The sequence below is a fragment of the Rhinolophus ferrumequinum genome, chromosome 4, assembly GCF_004115265.2.
Source record: "Rhinolophus ferrumequinum isolate MPI-CBG mRhiFer1 chromosome 4, mRhiFer1_v1.p, whole genome shotgun sequence".
Taxonomy (NCBI): Eukaryota; Metazoa; Chordata; class Mammalia; order Chiroptera; family Rhinolophidae; genus Rhinolophus; species Rhinolophus ferrumequinum.
This window is the reverse complement of record NC_046287.1, coordinates 68,174,131-68,199,620: the sequence shown is the minus strand read 5'-3', so window position 1 is coordinate 68,199,620 and position 25,490 is coordinate 68,174,131. Positions and strand designations below refer to the sequence as shown.

At 34.6% G+C, this 25,490-nt stretch overlaps 1 protein-coding gene across 1 annotated transcript in view; it reads left to right on the top strand.

Moving 5' to 3' along the window:
- Window positions 1-25,490, top strand: part of TNKS (tankyrase) — a 186,947-nt gene that overhangs the window by 54,764 nt on the left and 106,693 nt on the right. The window contains exon 3 of the mRNA XM_033104145.1: window positions 5,416-5,511. Within this exon, the coding sequence (XP_032960036.1) occupies window positions 5,416-5,511 (96 nt within the window). The remainder of the gene's footprint in view (window positions 1-5,415; window positions 5,512-25,490) is intronic.

Genomic DNA, 25,490 nt, shown 5'->3' with positions numbered 1-25,490 from the left:
AAGGCAGCTTACATACATGTTTACCCTCTGGATTCCCTTTTGCTCCTCAATTTTGGGCTGGTAATTCTTTAACTGTCTCATAAGCTCTTAGATGATTTTATGAAGTTATGTTTTTGTTTTAAATCCAGTTCTCTTCATTATTTACAGCCTAAGGGTTGGTCCCACATAAGCTAGTCTACCAATACTGAAAACAAGAAATTGTGTCATTTAAAACTTAATTTAAATTCAGTAAGCCATACTGCTATATAGGATAGCATTGGTTACTTGAATTTTCATGTTTATTGTTAGGGATAAATCAACTTTTGATGATCTTTTAAGAATGAAATAGGTTGCTTTTATGCTGTAGTAATAAAGTATATCTTGAATGAAAAGATAAATGGCAATGAAAAGATAAATGGCTTTTCAAAAAATATATATAGTATATAAATATGTAGTATTATAGTGGTATTATATTATGCCATTATATAGTATTATACCATTCTGATATTGTACATATTTCTATAGAAGAGGAGGTCTGAATATACCAGGGGTACCAAAAAAAATGTATACACATGACTTGTATTCATCTTTTGTTATCAGTATATATTGAGTATTACAATTTTAATACAGTTTTTTTCCTTCCTTAAAAAAAAATTTTTTTTTGGCACCCTCTGTATATTATCCACAGGGTATGTGTGTGTGATATATATATATATATATATATATATATATATATATATATATATATATATATGAATGATATCCCTGTAAGAAAATAATTTGTTTCTTAAAATCATGCGTATTGGTGAGAATCCTATACATTGAAGATTATAGATAGTTAAAATTTTGTCCCTTGATATTTTGCTCTAAAGGTAATTTTATTTGCTAAAATGTTTATTGAACTTGGTCCTTTGTGTGATTCAATTTTTGAAACTCAGTCAAATGAATATCTATACTCTTAAAGGGTAAGGTGACTATGAATTGCTTGGAAAACCTTTTAACATAAATATAACTTCTTTTACTGTTCATTGTGAGGAGCAGTTTTAGACCATTAATATAGCTCTAAAATTCACATAATAAAGAACTTACAATATTTTAAAGTGAAAACTATACTAAGTCACATTTGATAATTTACCTAAAAGGCTTGCTACATTTTCAGTTGGAAAAAATCACATTGTTTTTATTTCTTTTATCTTCTTTAATCAGTTAGTAATGTTCCTATCGTTAAATGCAGTTTATCATAATAACACTGTATTTTTCTAGAAATTTGACAGGATGAGGCTTTGCATATGTCTAGAAATATTTTCATTTGGAAGATTTAAAGTGATATGAGTGCTTAAATTGAAAAGTTTTGTGCAATTAAATGAAAGAATTTCAGTCTCTGCTGCATTGGTCACAGGCTAAAGGCGTGCTTTCTGAATCTGGCTCACTGGAGATGAAGTTTGCACCAGAAATAGGAGAATCACATGTCCTTCTTGCCATAAGCTCTTATGAGAATGACGTTTTGAATATTGTGATCCTCCTTTAGTTTTAATTGTCTGTTTTTATGCCAGCTGCTGTATTTTCTTCATCCTTCTTTCCTCAAAAGGAGATAACTAGATTTGAGATACATCAGGACAACTGGATACAGCCCAGTTGTTTGAGATTTCAGATTTGATAAAGCTCTGATTGGTACAAGGAGATGGTACAAGGAAATTTTGAATGGCCACAGTAGCCTTGAATTTATGTAATGAATATTACTCAGATTTTTATTTCCTTGTTTTTCTTTCATACCTTAGCTGGTATGTTGTTTATATATTTGGAAACTTTGCTTCACACATTTGTGCTACTTTCAAAGAAGAATCAGTTTTATATTAGTGTGTTGCCAATGTATATTGATTTTACAAGATGAATTTCTAATTGTATTATGTATTACTCATCACATTTTATTATTCCCTTGGGTAGCTTAGAACTTTGAAAGCAAATTTTGAAGCATCCAGAATCCAGAGTCCTCTTGCCACTTCAAGGACAGACCGACATTCTTAAAAGCCATTGTTGTTACCTTTGCCTCGTGTATGTGCTGTTCTTTTGGTATTAGAAGATACCTTTTTTAAAAAGAGTTTAAATCTTAATGCTTCAGGTCTTTGGGTATAACTCTAAAAGCATTATAAGGGATTTCAGGCCTCTCCTAGATACCTAGAAATCATCTGTCTAATCCAGCTTCTTCACTTCATACATCTGAGAACTGAGGCCCAGAGAATTTTACAGGTGCCCTGCTCAGTGCTTCTGAAACTGTCTGTGGTAGAGGACCAGTTTTTTTCCCTACCCATTGGAACAAGTGATTTTAAAATGACATATTCAATTTTTTGATTATCTCAATGTAGTTGGATTACAAAGAGTTCTAGGACTAGAACAGCCCATAGATTGCACTTTATGTATCACTGCCCAAGGTCAGGGCTGGCAAACTATAATCCATCGACCAAATCCAACTCATCCTTTTTTTTTTTGTATTTCCTGCAAACTAAGAATTGTTTTAACATTTTAAAATAATTTTTAAAAATTCACAATAATAATGTTTTGTGACTCCTGAAAATTATGCAAAATTCATATTTCCATGTCCTTAAATAAAATTTTATTGGAACACAGCCACACACACATTCTTTTAAGTATCGTCTGTGGCTGCTTTCCCCTCCGTAATGGTGGGGTTGAGGCAGAGATGAGTAGTTGAGAATGAGACCATAAGGCCTACAAAGCCCAATATATCTGCTGCCTGGACCTTTACAGAAAAAGGGAAGATCTGAAGATCTGGCTTTAGGGCAAAATTAATAGTGATAGAATTGCGAGTACAAACAGGGTCTACATTTTTTAAAATGTGCTTTCAATATTATCATTAGCTGATACATATTATGCCACTTTTGGTTCTCATTTAAGCCTCTCAGCAATCCCCTTTTATAAAAGTTAGGTGAGTTTAGATCCCTCTGGTCTAGTTTTAGATACTCTTCTTGCTCCTAAAACTCTATTGAGTTGTTTGTTTTTAACTCTTATCTGGTGAATTAAAAATGGTTAAATATTTTCTAATGTGGATTTTGTTATCAGCATCTGGTTTGGCAAATTCAGTTTCTTCCCTGTTGCTTGGATGTTTCTGTACGTTTAAGTCCAATGAAGGAGATAGGTAGGACTCAGAAATATCTAGAAAACAGATTATTTCTACTAAAAAGATTGCTCCTTTAAAAATCACCTAAAATGAAGGAAAACTATAACTAAACTGGAATGGCAGATTTCTGTTGCAAAATAGCAAGGATATAATAGGTGCAGTACTGGCTACAACAGAGAAGATTGAGGTTTTAGTTGACTTTTGAAGGAACAATAAGGCTGTCAGTGTTTTGCCTCTACCACTCATTAAGCTGCAAAATACAAGTTCCCATCATATTATAGTCCAGCTTTGTTAAATTAACATACTGCTTTCTTGCTTAAAGCAGGTTCTGAAGTTCTTGATATATACAATGAAAAACTCTGCTTTTCATGGTAGCTTATTTCTTTGTTTTCCTACCCTTTGCATGTGACCATTCAGCAATTAAATAAAGATGTAACTGTCAGCTTTGCACTTGATACATGAGTCAGCTTCATGATAAGGCCCCTTTAAAAGCCAAATCTTCACATTGGGATTTCTTCCTGGAATAAAAAAAAAATGTTGCGGTGAAAGCTTATTCATTATGAGGGAAGATTACTACAGTTCGATATTGTGCTACTTGCTACTTTATTCTACTTCAGTCAGTTTATAAACATCTAGAAAATAATTATGTCCATTGCTTACATTCAAGAATACAATAATATAGAAGGTTTTGGCAAAATCTCATTGTATATTTTCAAGTCGTGGCTAGTCTTTATTATCTCAAATCTGAAAGTGCCCAAGATTTATGCAAGAGATGCTAAAATGCTAATAAATACTGTCCCAGTATCTGTGTCCTAATTCTAGATAAGGCTATTCCTTTGTATGTTATAACAAAGCGATTGACTAGATGGCTTATGCATTAAAGAGGAAGTGCTTTATAAACAGCAGGACTTATTACTTAATAATATATGAGGATTGCCTTCCGACTATCCCTGAAGAATGTATGTACTTTTAGCATGGAACTATGAATGCGTGAAATTTGGGACTCATTCCAGTAGTGGCTCTGGTGTTTTTAGACATTATATAACATGTTTAAACACTTCTTTGAATTTAATATTTCTGCTTTGTTTTAAATTTATGCTATAGTATAGTGGTAAGTGGTAACAACTCCTGTTCTCTCCAGGAGTACATAAAATCTTAACTATTTGAACTGTTAGAATAACTTGTAATTGAACTGTGCTTACCGTGTTTCTCCGAAAATAAGACCTAGCCAAACAATCAGCGCTAATGCGTCTTTGCTCTTTTGAAGCAAACATTAATATAAGACCCAGTATTATATTACATTACATTTTAATAAGACTGGGTCTTATATTAATGTTTGCTTCAAAAGACTCATTAGAGCTGATTGTCCAACTAGGTTTTATTTTTGGGGAAACACGGTATTTGGACAAGTTTTTAGTATATTAGTTTAACCATTGGTTGAGTAGTGTTAAAGCAACACCTGTCATCCTCTGCCTCCCTCTGGTATATGTTACACACATATACCAGATATAGTTGAGAAATGTTTTAGAGTAATAAATTATTGTATCTGCATCTTATTTAAGCAGTGATTGTGTATTTTGGGAACCCCCATATCTAAGAGTTCTCTATAGCTACTTTCTACCCAATATAGTATGTTCAACATTTATTTCTTAGCATGTATTATAGTGATAGAGTTTCTGTTTCTAAACATTTTTGATGGAAAGAATTACTGTAGAAGGCAGTTCTTTTTTTGCAGCTCGACTGCAGGGGACCAGAGTTGCATGCATTACTGTGTCTGTGAAACTTCTTGGAAGCAAGCCAGTATGTTAGGGTGAGATTCGTATGTAAGCAGTGAGCCACTAAAAGGCTTGCACAGTATTACAACTCTTCTGAGGAGAGGAAGCATTAGGAAATTCAGCAGTAAAGCAGCAGCAGCAACAAGCAGCCACAGTGGTAGTAAAGATAGGGCAGGTTCACAGTTAGCGTATTGCACGGCGTGAGGCAGTGAGCACACAGCTTCCCATCCTGCTGCCTGAGGGAGGCAAACCCAAACTGTCTGTTGCAAGATTTTTCTGGTTTCATGTTTATAATGTTAAGTCATGTGATAATACTGTACCATAAGTTGCCAACTTTGCTTTACTCTAGAGAAGATCCTTTGCTGCAGTGCCTTTTCCCCGTTTTTTCTTTTTCTCTCCTCTTTTTTTCTTGAAAGAGAAAAAATTGTGCAATGTATGTTTATGCCTACACCATGCCGAGACGACACTTACCAGTAAATAATCTTTGTATCCCTGAGGTAAGATACTGTTTCTGCTTTCCCTGCACAGTGCTGCTGCAGCACGGAGCTGATCCAAACATTCGGAACACTGATGGGAAATCAGCCCTGGACCTGGCAGATCCTTCAGCAAAAGCTGTCCTTACAGGTAAGAAAAGCCAGAGCTACCAAATTATTTTATCTGCGGAACTACTGGCCTGATTTGAGAAAATCTTTATGCTCTGAATTTTGTTTCTGCTGATTAAGCTCAACAAATATATATATATATATTTGTGTATATATATATATATATATATATATATATATAGCATTATCTTGATTACTGATTTGGTACATTAGCTGTCTCATTAATTGCTATACTCTCATAAGCATAAGCAATAAGATTGTTTATTGTACTTAGAATTTTTGGAATCACAGCATTAAATAACATATTCACTCATGTGTTCAGTTGTTGTTTTATGATTTAGATCATAATTTTCCTGTACCTCATCCTCTCAGTTGATTCTTTTGAAGACCTTCACTATAGAGCAAGAAAGGGCATTTGTATTACTTTGTAAAAGTATGTTTTGATCAGAAAGACAACCTGCTGCCTTATTACTTAGATCAATAGGTAAATAAATTATGATGCTGCTTCTTCCTTGCCATCCTGTTTATAGTTTTGTCCTATCTTCTCACTTTACCTTGATAGCTAAGTATCTGTTAACTGAGGCGCAATGTATTACCTTTTTATTTCACATAGTGAAAAATTTTTGGCTTAAGTATTGGTTTTATTAAGACAAATGTCAAGAACCAGCAAAGAAGAAATGCTAGGATAGAAAGGCTCTCTCGTAACAGTGTAGAAAATAACACTATAAATGATAGGGGATTGAGCGGCTGTTTTCATTGATCTTCATTCTCAAAATGCTGCATTGGATCTATTTTTGTTTTTATTCTTAGTGTCTGAGTTCTGCTGCCTTTGCCTTCTTTTACTTAACTGACCTTTGTAACTTGGAGCCTATTTGTCACTGCAGTGCTAACAGTATTGTTTTAAATGGTTGTGTAAAAGTAAATGACTTTCAACTTTCTTTAAATTTGCCATGTTTGAAGAAAATAAATCTTTTGTTCATTGTTTAAGTTTAGTGTCCGTGCTGTGCATTTTTAACAAAGATTCTGAGGTGAATTGGAAACATTTATATACAAAAAGCTTCGAAAATATGTGGAATTCTGCTTACTAACTCTGCATAGAAAGACAACTTCCCACCGTGTTAAAATTGATTTCATCTCTGCTAAATCAGAGTAATACGATTTTTCTTAATTAAAAGGTTAGCTGATTGGGCTGCTGAATCAAGATAACATACACTAGAGGAATAAAGCTATTTTAAACCGGTGTAGATAATAAGAAATTTATATATAATTATAAAATTTTAAATAATGAAATTATAATAGCCTCAGGCCTGCTTAGGCTCTGCAGCCTTTCAGTGTCTTCTTTTAACAAAACCCTGGGCAACAATAGCAGCTTTGGAGGGGTCCCTGACCAAAGGAGAAATACGGTTCCTAGTAATAGGGGTAGATCATAAATGCTGACTAAGACTGTCTCTATCTCTAAGTGTCCTCCCTCTGACCTTTTTTCTCTTCAGCCCTCAACGCCTTCCTTGTCTATTTGTTAGATTCATTTAAAGCAACACTGTTTTTAGATCCACTTACATTTTTCTAAAAGACAAAGTTTAAATATAAGTTAATTAACAACAAGAAGCTATCTCCTAATTTGAGATGAATTTCAGGGGAGATTATATTGGCTGTTGTTAGTTTGGGAAAGAGCTCTGTGGCATAATAACTCATGGAGACTAGATTTCCTGAACAATAGATACCATATCTATTAAACTTGATTTGAAAAGCATCTAGCACTGTACTTTGCTTAGATAAGGAAGATATTAATTCTTGTTCGTAATACTGTTCATTAGTTGTTCTTTTCAAGAATCTTTACTTTTTTGGAAATGACATACAACTTTACAGTTGTTATGATTTAAAAGAAAAACATTCTGGTAATAGTAGTTAATTTTGTAGAAAATATAAGCTAGTGATATTTATACATTCATTTTATATAATGCAGTGAAATCACCCTTAAATGAAATATATTCCAAAATGGTTTTCTGCTTATGCAGGTTCTCTTCTATGCAGTTCTTTGGAGTTATAGTGGAAGTATTATTTCCAAAGCTAAATTTAAAAGATTAAATATAGATAAAAAGAGAATCTTTTGAAAGGAATGCCTTATTTAGAGTTACTAGAGATTATTCTGGGTTATGTGGCATTCTTTATTTTTGTGGCAGATGCAGTTGTAGTATCATTAGGCACCTTGAGAGTGAAATTTCTGTTCTTTTTTTTTTCCTTTTTGGGGAATTTAGTTGCTAAAGACTACTTTGTAGTATCTTTTATGTTACTACTTTTATGCATTAGCCAAAACTGTTTAAAGGTACATATGTATATTTCTTAAAGGAAATTAGCAAAGTGAAAATCTCTTTTTATAGAATATTTTAAAATGTATAAATAATACCCAGTTCTGCATGAAGAATGCATAGATTTTTACAAAGCTCTATAAAACAACAAAAAACCCTCAGTTTTACAGCTAAGGCACCCCAGCATATAGCCATTTGCTTTGGGTAGGCTACTTAGGTATTTTGAAAAGAATAATTAATTGGAGAGATTCATCAAACTCTTCACTGAATTGTATTAAGTGAATGATAGATGCTTAGAAGAAATCTTGAGTTTTTTGTTTTTGATTAGTTTTGATTGTACTTAATTTGATTGGTTTTTATTAAATTGTTTTCTAATAATTATAGCAAGCTAAACTTTCTTTTAGAAATTAGCTTAATGTAGAATACAGTAGTAATAATACTGATGATAATGATGATAATTATTATAGCTGACAACTTCTGAGGGCTTCTGTTAGCCAAGCACTGTTCTAAGGGCATTGAATCCTCACAACAGCTCTGCTCCTAGACAGATATTATCATTGCACCTATTTTTGCAGGTGCAGAGATTAAGTTCATTGTACAAGTTCATTAAGGGAAATTATTGGGATTTTTTTGATACTCAAGTAGATTGGGTCCAGAATCAGTGCTCTTATAGATGCAGAATCAGATTTTTTACGTATCTGTTCATTTAGAAGGATGTAGTATAAAACACATTTGAAAAATTAGACTGACCCAGAAACTCAGGGCTTAACTTCAATCTGTTAAGATAATGTTGCACTAGTTTCTTAGCTTAAAGATTGTTCCTTTCAAAAATAGAAAATTTACCTGATTAATATTACCTGTAGGATTTATCATATAATAAAATTAATTGGTAATAAATTGATTTATCCAACTTTATAAACATGATTCTTGCCTTTCTTTCAAGTCAGTAGGATTGAATAACGTTCCTTTGAAAGTAGTAAAACAATATTTAGAATCTATAAGGAAAGATGTAATATTCCAAATATTTGACCTATTTGTAGGTAAGAGGCAGTGCAAATAATGTAAATGAACCTTACATGAGTTACAGGCAGATGTGAGTGTGTGTGTGTGTGTGTGTGTGTGTGTGTGAATGAAGACAGAGAGAGAGAGAGAGTGAGAGAGAGAGATTAGAAACTCTTCTCTTTAGATAACCCAGCACTCTAATATTTCAAGCTCATCCCATCAACATTTTTGTGTAATTAAAGCCAGCAGGCTTACATCATTAAAACCAGCATGATCTTTCAACTCATCAAAAAATGGCATACTTGTGAAGCATAGTAACTTGTTAGTATATACCCTGAGAGCAGCTGTCATTTTTCCCAGTAAACCTTATAGCATATTCATTACCATTTGTATTAGAGCTTCAACTACAACCAAATTGCTGTTTCACTTGGTTCTTTTAAATGTAATTACTGTTAACATTTGCTTTCTTAAAATAGCACATGTGACATTAGAATTTAATAATGCTTTGATATTGTAAGGGTTAATAACTCTTATTATTCGAAATTTGTGTTAAACTTTTATCTTGCCATAATTGTATATTCACATGCAGTTGTAAGAAATAATACAAAGGGGTCCCCTGCACCATCTATTATTTTTCCTTAGTGGTAACATCTTGCAAAACTATGTTAATGGTGTCACAGCCAGGATCAATATCCTTTGATACATTTGATACATTGATACAGTCAAAATACAAAACATTTCATCAAAAGAAGTATTATTGTCTAGTTTTCCCCACTTGTCTTTATTTTGGTATTAGGGATTAGGGTAATGCTAGCTTCGTAGAATGAGTTAGGAAGTGTTCCATCTGCTTTTATTTTCTGAAAGAGATTATTTTTTTCCTTAAATGTTTTCACCAGTGAAACCATCTGGGCCTGGCACTTGCTTTTTTTTGGAAGATTATTATTGATTCAATTTAGTTTAGGTATAAGGCTAATTCAGTTATATATTTTTCCTTGTGTGAGTTTTGATAGTTTATGTCTTTAAAGGAATTGGTCTGTTTCATCTAAGCTGTCAAATATCTGTGTGTAGGGTTGTTTGTTGTTTTTCTTTGTTAGCTTTTGATGTCTGAAGAATCTGTAGTGATATCCCCTGTTTCATTCCTAATGGTCATTTGTGTTTTCTGTTGTGTTATGTGTTGCCCAGAAGTTTGTCAATTTTATTGATTTTTTTTCAAAGAACAAATTCTATTCCATTGATTTTTTTTAAATCTGTTTTCAATTTTATTGATTTCTCTTCATATGTTTATTATTTCCTTCTGCTTACTTTGAGTTTATGTCACTGCTTTTCTAGGTTCTTGAAGTGGTAGCTTAGAAATTTGATTTGAGATTTTTCCTTTTCTGATATATATGCATTTTAGTGCTACAAATTTCCCTCTAAGTACAGCTTTAACTGTACTTAGAGGGAAATTCATAGCACCAAATTTTGAGATGTTCTATTTTTATTTTCATTCACTTCAATGTATTCTTTTTTAATTCTTTGAGACTTCCTCTTTATAGATTGTTTAATAGAAGTACGTTGTTTAAATTCTAAGTGTTCGGATAGTTTTCTATTACCATTTTGATACCGCTTTCTAGTTTGATTCCATTGTGGTCGGACAACACTCTTTGTTTTCAGTTCTTTTCATTTAAAAATTTTATGGCCCAGAATTTGGTCTATTTTGATATATGTTTCATGGGCACATGGAAAAAATGTGTTTTGGGCTCTTGTTGGATGGTGTCCTGTAAGTGTCTATTAGATCTTGCTAGTTTATGGTGTTGTTGAGTACTTCTGTATCCTTGATGATTTTCCCCACATGACCTCCACTGATATTGCGGGATGGGAAGAGGGCTGTCCTCCTTACCACTGGGCTGTAGTGAAAGTGTCTGACAGTCTATGGTCGCCACTGACATTGTAGTAAGGAAGGGCTCATTATTACCTGGCAGAGATGAAAGTTTTGGCTCCTGGTGAGCTTGCAAATCTAGGCTCATCATTAGGGCTTTGCTTCATGGATCAGGGTGGGGCCCTAGGTTTTTTACTTTTGCTTTTGGGGGGTTTTGGTAGTATTTCACTACCAATAGTGACTGGTTATTATCTAAAGTTTTTCTGTCTTTCTAGGCTGTTCTTTTCCTGGTCCTTTGGCTAGAGATACCAGGCTGTGTGTGTGTGTGTGTGTGTGTGTGTGTGTGTGTGTGTGTGTATTGGTATTTCTAGGTTGCCAGATGATTCTCTTAAGACTGTGTATATGGGGCAAAAAGAACTTGGGGACTCACCACCATTGTTTCTTTGGGTAGCAAAATCCCTAACCAGTCTGCCTTCTTCTGTCCACCTTTGAGTGTCTTCTTAATGTTTATTTTATATATAATGTCCAGGGTTTTTTTAGGTGTAGTTAGTGGGAAGAATAGGGAAAAGTACGTTTATTCCATTTTCCTAGAAGCAGAAGCCTTGAAATTATTTTTAATCGGTCATCACTCTATGGAATCAGTCATTACTCATGGATAACTCTGAGGATGTAAGCATTCATCAAGCATTCAAACTACATGAACAGTGGGAATTTTTGTGACATGCCTATTTTTCTAAATCTACCTGCTCATCAGAAACCTAGAGGTAAGCAATTGAGTTATGAGGAGTGTATTGGACCCGCAATACTATTCACACGGTACTGCAGAGAGCATGGTTGTTTAATGCCTTAGCATTTTTAGCTGGCTAAAAAGCAAAATTATGATTTCAATACTTAACAGTTGAAATAATTCTTACTAAAAGGGAAAGTGATCCACAGCCTGGTGCTTTATCAATATATAACTGATAGAGAAGCCTGTAGTTCCCTCTTTTATGGTCTTCTTTGTATGCTTTTCATTAGTTCCATTTACTCTTTGACTCAGCTCTAGGTTTGGAGTAGCCCAGCAGCCAGTTTTTTCCTAGTTTGTCTAATTTAAAAGAATTATTTTTCTGAAACTTTAAAAAGTCACTGAACATATGGCATGGGTTTTAATTATTTAAAAAAATGTGGTGTTGTTGAGTGTTGGGATGATAGGAAATTATTCAGCATCAAAGAGGCTCCATTGTTAAAGTAACTAACAATATTGGAGAATTTACTGGTAGAATTTTTAGAGTACCATCTTTTCCTGCTGTATCTCGGCTTTGTCAGTGTCCCTGGCTTATATTACTCATTCAAAAGGTTAAGGGAACTAGAGCAGAATATGATGCAAAAGATATAAGTTGACCTAAAACAAAACCCTTCTTTGAACAGATACCTACTTTTCTTCTGTATTTTCCAAGGAACACTGTCCTTGCACTTACACTTCACTCCTTCCAACAAGCTGCTTCGGGAGATGTTAATACAGAACATGTACTAACTAGCTGGTAGGAAGAGGCTAATACGTGTGCGTACCTGTTTGCTCAGGGAGCAATTTAGTGATGCTTTGGAATAGGATTGTTGATGACCCCAGGTGTCACAGTGCTCTTTTCAGCATTTTTTATGCTACACCAAGGAGAAGACGTCGCTAGCAGCAGGTTTATGGCTTTATTGCAAGACGGCAGCATAGGCTGTACAGCACAGTTACAAAAATTTTGGAATCGAGAATATCTGCATTTAAACCCCAGTTCTGCTTACTAATTGTGTAAACTCGGACAGTTACTTTGCCTTTGTAAGCCCCAGTTTCCTACATTTTCTCATTTAATGGGTGGAGGTGATAATACCCACTTCTAGGGTTGTATACAGAATAAATTTATTTGAAGGCACTTAATACATGATACATAGGAAACACTTGATAAATTGTATCTTACTGATAGTGAGCTTGTTTTTTGCTTCATTGGACTTTCAATATTATCAACCCATTTTTCAGGGACTCGTCAACAGTTTATAATTTTCCGTAATTTATCCTTATCTTTAGGTTATTGTTATCCCTGGGTCACCAACTCTGACAGCACTTGGGAACTTGTTAGAAATGCAGTTTTGCAGGCTCTATCCCAGCCTTACTGAATTAGAAGTCCTGGGCATGGGACTCTGAAATCTGTGTTTTTCATAAGCCCTCCAGTCATGCTGATGCAAGAAGTTCAAGTTTGAGAACTTCCCTGCAGAGGTAGTTTTTTCTGCTTCGCTGCAGAGCTTAGGGAGCTGTCCATGGTTGCTCTCTACTTTCACACTTCTTATTCTGAAATAAATGCACCTTTTCCTGTTTTTGTCCCTAACCACTGTACTGAAATGTTTTCTTCTTTCTCCCCAAGTTTATCAATAAACTCCATCTTGTGTATCCAGTGGTCACTTCCTTGTGCAGCCTCTCAGCAGCATTCAATATAATTTATTACAGCTTCCTTTTTGAAACAGTCTTCTAATGGCTTCTAGGATACCACACACTCCTGCTTCTCCCCTCCGGCCCCCTCCCCCCCCCCCATTTCACTGAGGGATTCTTCTCTTGCTGAGTCTTTCTCCTGTGCTCCATGTCTAAATATTTTAAGGGCCCAGGTTTAATCCTAGGATTTTGACTCGTCCCTGTCTAACTTCCTGGGTGATGTCATCCAGTCCATTGACTTTATATAGTAACTATATGCTCAAGACTCCTTCCTCAAACTCCTTACCCCCCAGATTTATAGCTCTAGTGCTGACCTCTCCCTTGAGCTTCAGAAGTATATATCCTGCTACCTACTTGACATTGCCAGCTTGTTGTCTAATAGACATCTCAAACTTAACTTGACCAGTACAGAGTTCTTTATCTCCCTATCCAACACGATTGCTGTGCCCATCAAGCTTGGACCCCATTCTTTCCTCTCTTAAGAAATGGCACCACCATCTACCCAGTGGCTCAGGCCAAAAACTTATGAGTCAGACTTGATGCTTCTCTTGTCCTCAATACCTTGTATTCACTTCATCACCCAGTTCTGTTGGTTTAACTTACAAAATCTATTCTAAATCTATTTCTCTCAGTCTTTGCTAGTGCCATCAAGAATTCTGATTTGGATCAGGCTTAACCAAAGTGTGGTCTGTACGCTGGTTCTGGTGAACTGTTTTTTTCTAGCCTGCAGTGAGGTAAGGGACCACCATCAGAATATAAATCAACTACAACACTAAGTACTCCTTCATTTAGCTAACTTTTTTTTAACAGCAGGACTTCCTGGATGAGAAAGCATTGCATTAACAATCTGATACAAGCTCCTGATCTTGTTGTAGACGAGCTACTTTGAACAGTATTTGTCTAGACCACTGCTGACAGCCCCCTGACTGCTCTGTGTCACCCCATTCTCTACATAGCAGCCAGTGAAATGTTTTTAAACACTAACTGGTTTATTTCATTCATTTCCTTAAAAATCACTCAGAATAAAATTAAACTTTATATCTGTCCTCTATCTACTTATCTGATGCATAGTTCAGCCCTTTCCCTGTTGCTCCTTATGTACCAGCCACACTAACCTCCCCTCTACGACTCATAGACTTCAAGCTGGTTTCTGTCTTGATCTTTCTCTACTTTCTCTGTTCTCTCCCTAGTGTTCTGATTCCTTTGTTTGAAATGTTCTTTTCTTCAAAGCTTCACTTAACTACTTTCTCTTGATACATAAAAGGTCTCAATTCAAAAATCAGTACCTCAAATAAGCTCTTCCTGACCCCTCAGATAAACTAGTGTGCAGTCCAATTGCCAGCCTCCCTTTTACATCACCCATCTATCACTGAAATGACTTCATTCATTTACTCTTTTGCTTATTTATTGCCTAATTCCCAACCCCTGAATTCCAGTACTGGCTGCTTGAGAAGTGGGACTTTCTCCTTCTTGTTTCCTGTTTATACTCTCAACATTCTATAAATATTTGTTAAATGAATGATCATTCAGTTGATAGGTACTTCAAAAACTAGAACTGTTTTATTATAACAGCATAACGTGGTAAAATCAAAACAGCATTCCAAAAATATAAAAATGTAAAGAAAAATGATACATGAGGCAGGGAAGCTGCCGTTGACAAGAAGAAGAAAATCTGGAAGGGGACCTTTGGTAAATCATCCAATCTGGTGTTTTGTTTGTTTGTTTGTTAAATCTGTGTTGGTTTGTCGATCCCAGAATTTGCAAGTGTCACTTTCAACTACTCTGAAATAAACTAACAAACTTACTATTTAGTTAGTTAGGTGGTTTTAAAAAAGGAATATTCGGGGGCCGGCCCGGTGGCTCAGGCAATTAGAGCTCCATGCTCCTAACTCCGAAGGCTGCCGGTTCGATTCCACCTGGGCCAGTGGGCTCTCAACCACAAGGTTGCCAGTTCAATTCCTCGAGTCCCACAAGGGATGGTGGGCTCCGCCCCTTGCAACTAAGGTTAAACAGGGCACCTTGAGCTGAGCTGCCGCTGAGCTCCTGGAAGGCTCAGTTGGTTGGAGCGCGTCCTCTCAACCACAAGGTTGCCAGTTCGACTCCTGCAAGGGATGGTGGGCTGCACCCCCTGCAACTAGTAAGGGCAACTGGACCGGGAGCTGAGCTGCACCCTCCACAACTAAGACTGAAAGAACAACAACTTGAAGCTGGATGGCACCCTCCACAACTAAGATTGAAAGGACAACACCTTGACTTGGAAAAAAGTCGTGGAAGTACACACTGTTCCCCAATAAAGTCCTGTTCCCCTTCCCCAATAAAAATCTTAAAAGAAAAAGAAAAAGAAATTATAAAAAAAAGAAAAAAAAGAAAGAAATATAACATCCTTAAAAAAAAAAAAAAAGGAATCTTCATCACATCAATGAAAAAAAAAGAAAAGCACTTTTTGGATATAAATGTATACTGTATAAACTTTCCTATCATAGTGCAATGTCTGGCCTATACTAAAACCTCAATAATAATAGCTTTGGTTATTGAAGAAAAATTACAGATCATCGGTTGTATGGTAACACAAAAATCATAATCCTATATGAATGAAATAACCTATCAAGAGGGAGATTCTAAAACTTTTCTATTCAACTGGTGTTTGTGGATTGCCTAATTCTCTAGATAAATTCTCTGGCACCCTCAGAATTTTTTAAATATTTCATAATTTTACCCAGAAATACTTTACTATAACGCCTCCTTTTACTGGCTTGTTTTTCCCCTTGATGAAACAGTATATACTGCCTCATGATGTTCCATGCCCCAACTTCCCCACCCTCGGCCATGATATTGTCATAGTCAAGAACCATTTTAGGGTGTTTAGGGTGGACAAAAGATTGGGAACCATGCAAGACTGAGAACAATTCTTCTCCAGCGTGACATCATTTTTGTAGGTATATTTTCACTTATTTGCTTAGAGGTCATAAAACGTACTGATGAGAAAGAAGCCATTGATAATTATTATATAAAATTATTATCTGGTGTAGTGGAAGAAAATTTACTGAAAACTAACCTAATTAATTGGGTGTTATCATTTGAATAAATAACCTTGTCTCTCTTTTCTTTTTTTCGGTAGACTTAATTAGATATCACAGTCAAAAGATAAATCTATGTTTTGCTTTGAAATAAAATATCTCTCATTCCAATCTATAAAACTTTAAGTTTTATATCTGTAATTCCATTCTTGTTTTTTTCCTTTTTTCTCTTTTTTTCCTCTTTTTGATTTTTCATCTTATTCCTTCAGTTACAAAAGACTTTTTCAAAATAGTGCTAAAACAAAATCTAACGTGGTTGGGGGAAAAAAATCTAACATGTTTGGTTGACTTTTTTCCCCCCCAAGAAAAAGGTAACAAATTTTTAAGAATTTTCAACATGAATCGAGTTATAGAATGTATATTTAATTATCATGAAATGATTCATTTATACGTTTTATTATAAAAAAAGGGAGATCAACATTGGCTTGTATGTTAAAAAGTAATCAAATTCTACATTAAAATCTTTGAAAATAGCTTTGGGTAAATCATTAGTGGCAATTTTATGTGTTATTATTATTTATATACCCAGAGAACTTAATTACATTAGTAACTGAAACTTGTAATTAAACCTTTGATAAGCAGAAAGATGACAGATTTCATATATTGAAATACAATGAAAGTTTTATAGATTATACTGCTTGATGTAAATTCAGCTGCCATTTTCCCTCAAAATTGTATTCTCAACCATGGAATAATACAGTTCAGCTATTGAATTGCATGATTCATATGTCATTGCTAATGTCAACCTTTCCTACTGCTATTTTTACAATGTTTATTATTTTTTGAACTATTTCCAACTTATAGAAAAGTTAAAAAATAGTAAAATAAATACTTATATATTTTTCCAGTAGATTCATCAATTGTTAATATTTTCTAGATTTGTGTTGTATCTTTTTCTCTATGTATATTTTTTTCTTTTTGTTCTCTGAACCATTTGAGAGTGACTTGCAGACTTTGTGGTGCTTCACACCTAACTACTTCAACATGTATCTCCTAAGAACCAGAACACACTTATCACACTTGGAAAATTAAGTATTAATTCAATACTATTTTCTTATATACAATTCATCGTCCTACTGTTTCATAAAAACATTTCTTGGCCTATGACTTTTTCCATCAATTCCAGGTAACTCCATTTCTTTAAACAGGTTTTGAGCCACTTGAACTCTTTCACGGACACTTAGAGATTGGTATGCCATATCTCCTCTACCTGATTGTTACCCCTTTTGTACAGAAGCTATTAGTAGCCACTGAAACATTTGCCTTTTTTCTTTTACGTGTTTTACTTTTGGTTTAGTGATGTTACTGCTCTCTGTGTTTGTGTTGTTCTTTACAGAGATATTTGGATGCAGGTAGTAATTACGGAACATGGTGCATTACCACTTACATTAGGTACTTAAGAAATGCATGATGAAACTTTTAAAAATCAAATTTAGACTTTTTAATATCCCTTCAGAAAATGTATTACCGACCTTCTCAAAGGAGTATAATGTATTGGTGACCTAGATTGGATTTTTCTAACAATTTATGATTTCAACAATAAAAATATATAAGCGAAATTATCTATTATTTATAATTGCAAAATATTGGAGCCTTCCTAAATTCCCACATATAGGAGAGTAGTTTAATAATCTGTGGTGCATACACATAATAAAGTGTTTCATGTCTATAAAATAATGAAGTTCTCTGTGAACTAAGGGTTTGATTCCCTAAGAAATATTGTTTAGTGAAACAAAGCATGAAAGAGTCTATTTATAGTATGCTACCCTTTTAGTAAGAAACAAGAAGTGATAGCTAGCCTCCAAAGAGGTACCCAAGCACCCTGCCTGTTCACATTCATACCTTTGTGCAGTCTCCTCCCACATTGTATCAGGGTTATTCTGATGGTCATAAAAGATTGTGGCTTTCCTCATGGTCTTTGTGTTTTTCATTCTCTTGGATCACTTGTTCTAGAAGAAGCAAGTTGCCATATTGTGAGGTGCCCTATAGAGAAGCCCATGTTGGGAGGTACTGAATTTTTCCGCCAACTGCCAGTGAGAAACAGGCCTGCCAGCGGCCACAAGAGAATACTTGGAAGCAGAGTTTCCAGTTTCACTTAGGCCTTGAGATTTTGTAGCCCCAACCTATAGCTCGACTGCAACTTTGTTAGAGATGTTAAATCAGAATCATCCAGCTAACCACCCCCAGATTCCTTACCCTCAGTATGAGATAAAGTTTGTTTTTTTAGGCTACCATGTCTTGATGTAGAATAATTTGTTAGGTAGTAATAGATTACTAATACTCAAGGGAATTTTTTTAAAAGAAGACCCATTTAACTGCATTTTTCTTCAAAATGAAACACAAGAATGATAAACCACCAAACATGGAAATTGGTTACCTACAAGGAGGTGGAGACTCCCGTGGGAAAGGGGGAGAGAAGACGTTTCCTAGATATCCCTTTTTGGTGTAATTTTAATGTTGAGAAGCATATTAATGCTTTATATATTCAAAAAGTAAAGTTAAATCAAGGATGGGGAAAACCCCTAAAGTTTCAATGCAAACAGAGTCAAATGGACTATCTGCATTTCAAATAAAAGCCATGCTGAAGGAAATAAAAAAGAACTAGTCCAAGTAAATTTTGAATACAATACTTTAGCTTTATACCCTCAATCTAGAAGGGGAAAGAGGGCAATTTCAAATAAACCTTGAATTCTTTTTTCAAGTTGTTTTGCAGTGATACAGTGTAGTAGTTCTAAAACTATTGTATGTAATAAGTAAGATTGGATAAATGTATTGGGAGCCAAGGCTCTTACTTTGGAATAAGAAGTATACAAATATGGAATGAGGGAGGACAAAGGAAAACCTTGTGGAGTTGAAGTTGTAGGTATCAGAACCATGGAGGGAAAAATCTTCTAGGTCTGCAGCACAGGCGTGGTAGCAGTGTGTCACTTCAGTGGCCATGCAGCAAACCTGCTTCCCAGATCTCGATTTCTATGTTATTAGAAGAGCTCGTTGAAAAAAATGACTGATTTCAGGGTATGACAGGAAAGGTATAAGATGAGCCTGGAATATCTTACAGTGCTAGAAAGTAAGGAAGAGCTCAAAAAAAAAAAAAAAAAAATGGAGGCATATCAAAAGGATGCAGGAGCCAGCTTGAAGGGAATCCTACTAACCAAATCTGGGACAATTTGGCCATCAAAATAAATGACAGTAATGGATTAAACCCATTGGATAAAATAGGGATAGATGTTTTCATACAATGGTAATGAATGAATGAGAAATTCTTTCTTTTGTGGAATGCCTGCTGATAACATGTGGAGGGACTGTTGGAGTTGGAAAATCACCATTTGCACCAATCTTATTAAAGACTGTTAAGACAAGAGTTAGTGGATGCTTGGTTCTCAGCACGTCTCTCCATATATAGATTATTATTTGGGAATGGGAAAAACAGTAACCACATAGTGGAGAAATCTAACGATACTTTATTGAGGAGAGTTAGTGGATGCTTGGTTCTCAGCACGTCTCTCCATATATAGATTATTATTTGGGAATGGGAAAAACAGTAACCATATAGTGGAGAAATCTAACGATACTTTATTGAGGAGGCAAAATTAACACCAACAATGACAGTCAGATGAAGCCTGTGTGCTGGCAGATGTAGTATCTGAGAAGGACACATGTCTTAGGCGGCATTCTGGCCAGGCATGCGTAACTAAATCTCATGAGGAAACATTACACGAGTACAAATTTAGGCACATTCAACAAAGTAATTGGCCTGTATTTTTTAAAAATGTCCATGTTTTGAAAGACAAAACCTGAGGACTTATTTGATATTAAAGAAGATTAAAGAGAAATGACAGCTAAATGCAAAATACATGAACCTAGACTGGAGGGGGGAAATTCTATAAAGGATATTATTGGAACAATAACAAAATTGGAATATTTACTCTATATTAGACAAAAATACCAATTTTAAATTTCCTGAATTTAATTACTGCACAGTGTTTATACCAGAAAATATTCTTATTTTTAGGAAATAGATATTGAAGTAATAAAAGGCAAAGAGGCACAAATGTATTGCAAGTTTCTGAAATGTTTCAGAAAAAATAATTATTGCCATGTTTCCCCGAAAATAAGACCTAGCAGGACCATCAGCTCTAATGTGTCTTTTGGAGTAAAAATTTATGTAAGACCGGTATATAAATTTTTACTTTATATAAATTTTTACTCCAAAAGACACATTAGAGCTGATGGTCCTGCTAGGTCTTATTTTCGGGGAAACACGGTACTTATATATACATGCATAGAGATATAGAGGGAGAGGGAGAATATAAAGGATGAAATAATAAAAATTGGTGAGTTTGGGCAAAGAATACAGCAGTCCTCTATGCTGACTTTGGAATTATTCTTTATGTTTGAAATCATTTCAGATAATTTTTTTTTTTAAGTTATTACTCTGGGCAAAAAAAGTAACCAAATTTGGTCAATAAATTATATGGTCATTCTGTACTATTTTTTCTCCTTTTCAACCTCAGATAATCTCTTTATTTTTTAAATTTGTGCTTAGGAAAAAAGCTCAACCCTTTTTTTCTTTTTCTTTACATTTTAGTTCTTACTGCATTGGTGTTATTTTCTATTTAGTATGGCTTCAAATTAAATGCGTTTTTCTTTTCTGTCAATAAAGATCAAGGTTTTAGATCAGAACACCATCTTATGGGCATTGTTATAATTGTTAATTCTCCTTGTTTTCTGTCTTGTTCTGAAGAAAACTCTTGGGCATTAAATTTGTTGAGATTGTTTTGAAACAAATGATGTCTGTACCCTCTTTGTCTTTTCTTTTCCTCAAGAACACAGTAGACTCAGTGTTCCTATTTAGGTGAGCAGGCACGTACATTCACTGCATTCTGTGGAGATACATGACCGTAGTGGGTGCTAGGTCAGCACTAACTAGTTCCCAGGAAGCTTTTTAACCAAGTTAGCCTTCGTTTTGTGCATCTGACTGTGATAGGTAGGTGAGAAGTGTGCTCTCTTCTCAGGGAAAGGATGAGGCTTCCTTAGAGTGTCAATAATTTAGAGTATCTTACTAATGTACGTTTCATCCTCAAACAATGTTAGAATTTCTAGACTGTTTTCGATGTGAACATGGAAAGTCATCTGAATTGACCGCCTTATTGGGCACGGAGAGGAGTACAGTGAATCACACGTTCAAGTCTTTCTGAATGAAAGTGAAAAACGTATAAAAGTATCTGAAATGACTGAATATTTTCTTACATTTGGGAATTTTTTTAAATAAGTTTTTAGAAGATTAATTAGACAGGAAATCAGTGCTAGATAAGGAATGTGTTACAGATAGACTGTCCATTGATTTGTAGATTTCCAGAACTTCATTTTCTCCAGTTTGTATCATATTTCTTTTTCTTTCTGAAGAAGAGTAGCATTCTGTATGTCAGTTTTTATTTATGTTCTTTCCCTCTGGTTTTTCCTTTGCGGGGAAAAATTCATTGCTCTTTATAATTCTAGTTATATGTATTTGGCTTCAGTGTTTGGAAATAGGCCCCAGGTGAGTGAAAAAGAATCTTTTTTCTCTATTGATGTTCTAAGCTTTCCATATGTTGTTTTTCTATTATTCTATTATCCTCCATTGCTCTGAAAGTGAATGATGCATTGTTTATGACAGGACATAAAAACGACTCTTGTTTTTAAGAAGTTATTAGAATGCCAGTGGCAATAACAGACAGACATGGGAGAATATCCTTTTCTCCAGAAAAGCAACTAATTTTCTGAACTTGTTTATAAAGCAAGTCTTCTCTCATTTTTAAAACTTAATAAGGGAAAATAAAATAATCACTTGCCTATACTCTTTGTAAAACAAAAACATGCCAAGTAGAAATATTAATGACGATTTATAAAAGAGAATGCTAGCTATGAAAATAGAAGGGAAAGAAACTCAATTAAGAATGGAGGCATTATTTAAATGCTTTATGCTTAGTGCCACTATACCAAAAGTTTGCGATTTTACTCATTCCTTTTTTTTAGGATATATTTTTAGGCATGCTCTTCTTGAGATTTTATTTCTTAATTAGGGAACATTTGAAAGCTTCAAGGACTAGTGCTTCATAGAAAGTTCTTGGATCCTTTTGTTTCCCTGTATTTACCTTAATCATGCTCTCATGTAAATGTTACTCTCTCCATTATTTAAAGCCGGGGTGTCCAAACTGTGGCCCGCGGGCCAACTGCAGCCCACGATCCATTGTTAATTGGCCCGCAGCAAATTCCAAAAATATATTTAGTTTACTTAAATAAACCAGGTGAGGCAGTCCGTACTTCACCTCGAGTGAGTGGCCCGGCTGTTTGGGTATTTTACCGCATATGGCCCTTGGTAAAAAACATTGAAAAAAGTTTTGACACCCCTGATTTAAAGTATGGGTTGGGCCAAATGTCATGCTTAAATGTTGTGGGTGATACTTTGAATTATGGCAGGTTTTGGACCTAACGATCTTCTAATCTCCTGGAAAAGAAAATAACTATGATCATATAGTCGTGTCCGTGTGTGTGTAGGTCCAAACCCACCCCCCACACACACACTTTGCATGATTACTTTTTATTTTCAGAACAAATGAATGTTATTGAATAACAGTTAGGATGTAGGTAAAGATAGTCTCCCCTAAGAAACATTTGAAAATGTGAAGTAGAAAATTCTTTTAAATGTGCTAAAAGCTATGGGAGCCGAAAGGAGATTGGTATATTATTTGGAATGGAAAAAAATAGGAAGACAGTATACAGAAAGTCTATAAAACAAATGAATGGACATACCGGTACATTGTACAACTGGTGCCCAGTTCACAGGGCTAAAGAAAACTTAAAGGAATATATGATTGCAAAATTTTCATAAACTTAATTAAAAAGAAATGGAAATGGGGTGCGAATGTCCTAAAACTTGTACACATAGAGAACAAAATGAGTGAAGTCCGTAGGAAGCTACATAGACTGCAAAGGCTTAAGTTTACAAAATGGCGGACTTCCCAACCGGGTTTTCTCTCAAAACTAATGGTTGTCTTAGCCACTTCTTTACTAAATTAACTTTCTTCCTATGAAGCTAAGTTGAACAACATTGCTAGACTTTTATCATCCCACTTTACCGATGGGTTTGCCATTGTCCAGTAATAAGATATAATTAAGTCTGAATGTTCTCAGTGTTATTTAAAGTAAATCACAAAGGTACTATAGATTCTTGAAGGTTAACATTCAGGAACACTTTTTTTTAAATAGAGACGTATCTTTAATTGGTCTGAAAACCAATTAAGCTTTCAAGTAACCAGTATTTACAAACTGTAAGTTGTTTATGCTTAGGAAAGCAGATTACCAACAGTTTTTATTGGTAGGATGTAAGAGTAACTTTCTTTGATTTTGACCAATCATTTCTCTGGGCTAAAAAAAAAAAAAAAAAAAAGAAATTTATTTTTTAGTTGAAGTGATGAAATATATACGATCACTTTAAATATAAATTGCATAGTTGATTTTCTTTCCACTGTATAATCTTATTCATCTAGTCCTTTATTTGTTTGCCTTTCTGGATTTTCCTATTTTTCAATGAAAGAGCTTAGATCTTTTTATCATATAGGAGAATATAACATATATTTACTATGTTTTATGTGTTTAATGCAGTTCAGTAACTTTTGTATTTATCGTTGATTTAATTAAATGTATTTAATTAACCACTGAGGCTATTCCTCAGAAACTACGGTGAGTTCTTAGTGTCATAATCAAGGGTTTTGGTTTGTGTTATGAGTGTATTACATGAGAGGTGAGTTGAAGACGGTGCAGAAGCGAAAGGACTTCTCGGAGCACTTGCAGTCTCTGTACTGAGCATCTTTCATTCATTTTCCCTTAAGACACTCATTTCTACATACGTCTTCCAGTAAATTACATAAAGCTTGATGTCTCAACACAATCAGGAAAGTGTAAAAGCAATGGGAGATATGCTTGTATATACTCAACAAAGGATAATTAAAGGAAAATATGGACCTCTATAAATCTTTCCCATTATACTTGAACTCTTTCGCTGAAAAGTACTTATACAGGGAATGTATCAAAAGGTCTCTCGTAATTTTGATATCCTTGCATGTTCATCAAGCCAAGGTTAGGTTTACCATTAAATACAAGGCTATACTATTTGAGTTATTTATTGGAGAATTGTTTACCCCTGAGCATTTTCATTTAGACTATTATATTGGAAAGTAAATAAATTACTGTATAACTGGATGCATTATATTCAAGAATCTGTCTTTGGTTATTGGATGGCAATGATTGAGAATTAAATTAGCTTACTAAGAGTGCTCCCAGACAGGTTCATCTTTTTTTTTTTTTTTTTGTAAATTTGTACTCAGGAATAATTTTTTCGCTCTACATAAGGGAACTGTTTTGACACAACTAAGCCACAGACAAAAACAAGATCCTTGTGAACCCACAAGATACCAAACATCTTCCTCATCTGGTGACAGCTTTTTTTACCAAGTCATAGAATTGCCACCATTTTCTAATAGCATCCAATCTAGAACAAACCTCTGCTTCCTTAGACCCTCCCCCAAAATCTCCCAACTAATATCTCTCCAAGGCTGATAATGCCATAATAGATTCTAGCACCCTCTTACATAGCTGCCCCACTGTTCCCCACGGCGTGTGTTCTCCCTCACTGTAACAAGTAACAAACTCAACTTGTTCAACTGTAGGTGTATTTCTGGTGGGCTTTGGCTGGAGGGCATTGACACTTTTCTTAAAGATATTTCTTAAGATGCAAATTAGTCCCCCAACATTTAGGAGTGAGTGCTTTCTTAACTTTTTGTATATATGTTTTCAATTACATGTCAAATATTTTGATAGTTAAGTATATAAGGCACTGACTCTACCCTCTACGAAATTTCAAACTGAGCGATAGATATATTTTCATATAATAACAATGAGTCTGATTTGCTTATAAATCTCTTTCCTTTATAGACTGTACTCATTTTTACCATGTTTTCAACGGAAGGCAAAAAAGAAAATGCTTGAGAATTTGATAATTTTGTGTAGGTAACAGAATTCTGGTTACCTTTGCATAATACCTTGACAAAGCTAAATTTTTGGAATTTATTCAGATAAACTCTAGTGCCACAGAGTGAGTAATCATAACATTATAAAATAACAAGAGACAGAGACAGACAAGGATTTCTTTTGTAACTCAGTCATGATGATTTACACAGAACCACCTAGGGATTAGTTATGATTATATGGTGATATGTGTCTTTCCTGAAAGTATTTCTGGAAGTACTGTCCCAACATATGACCTAGGAT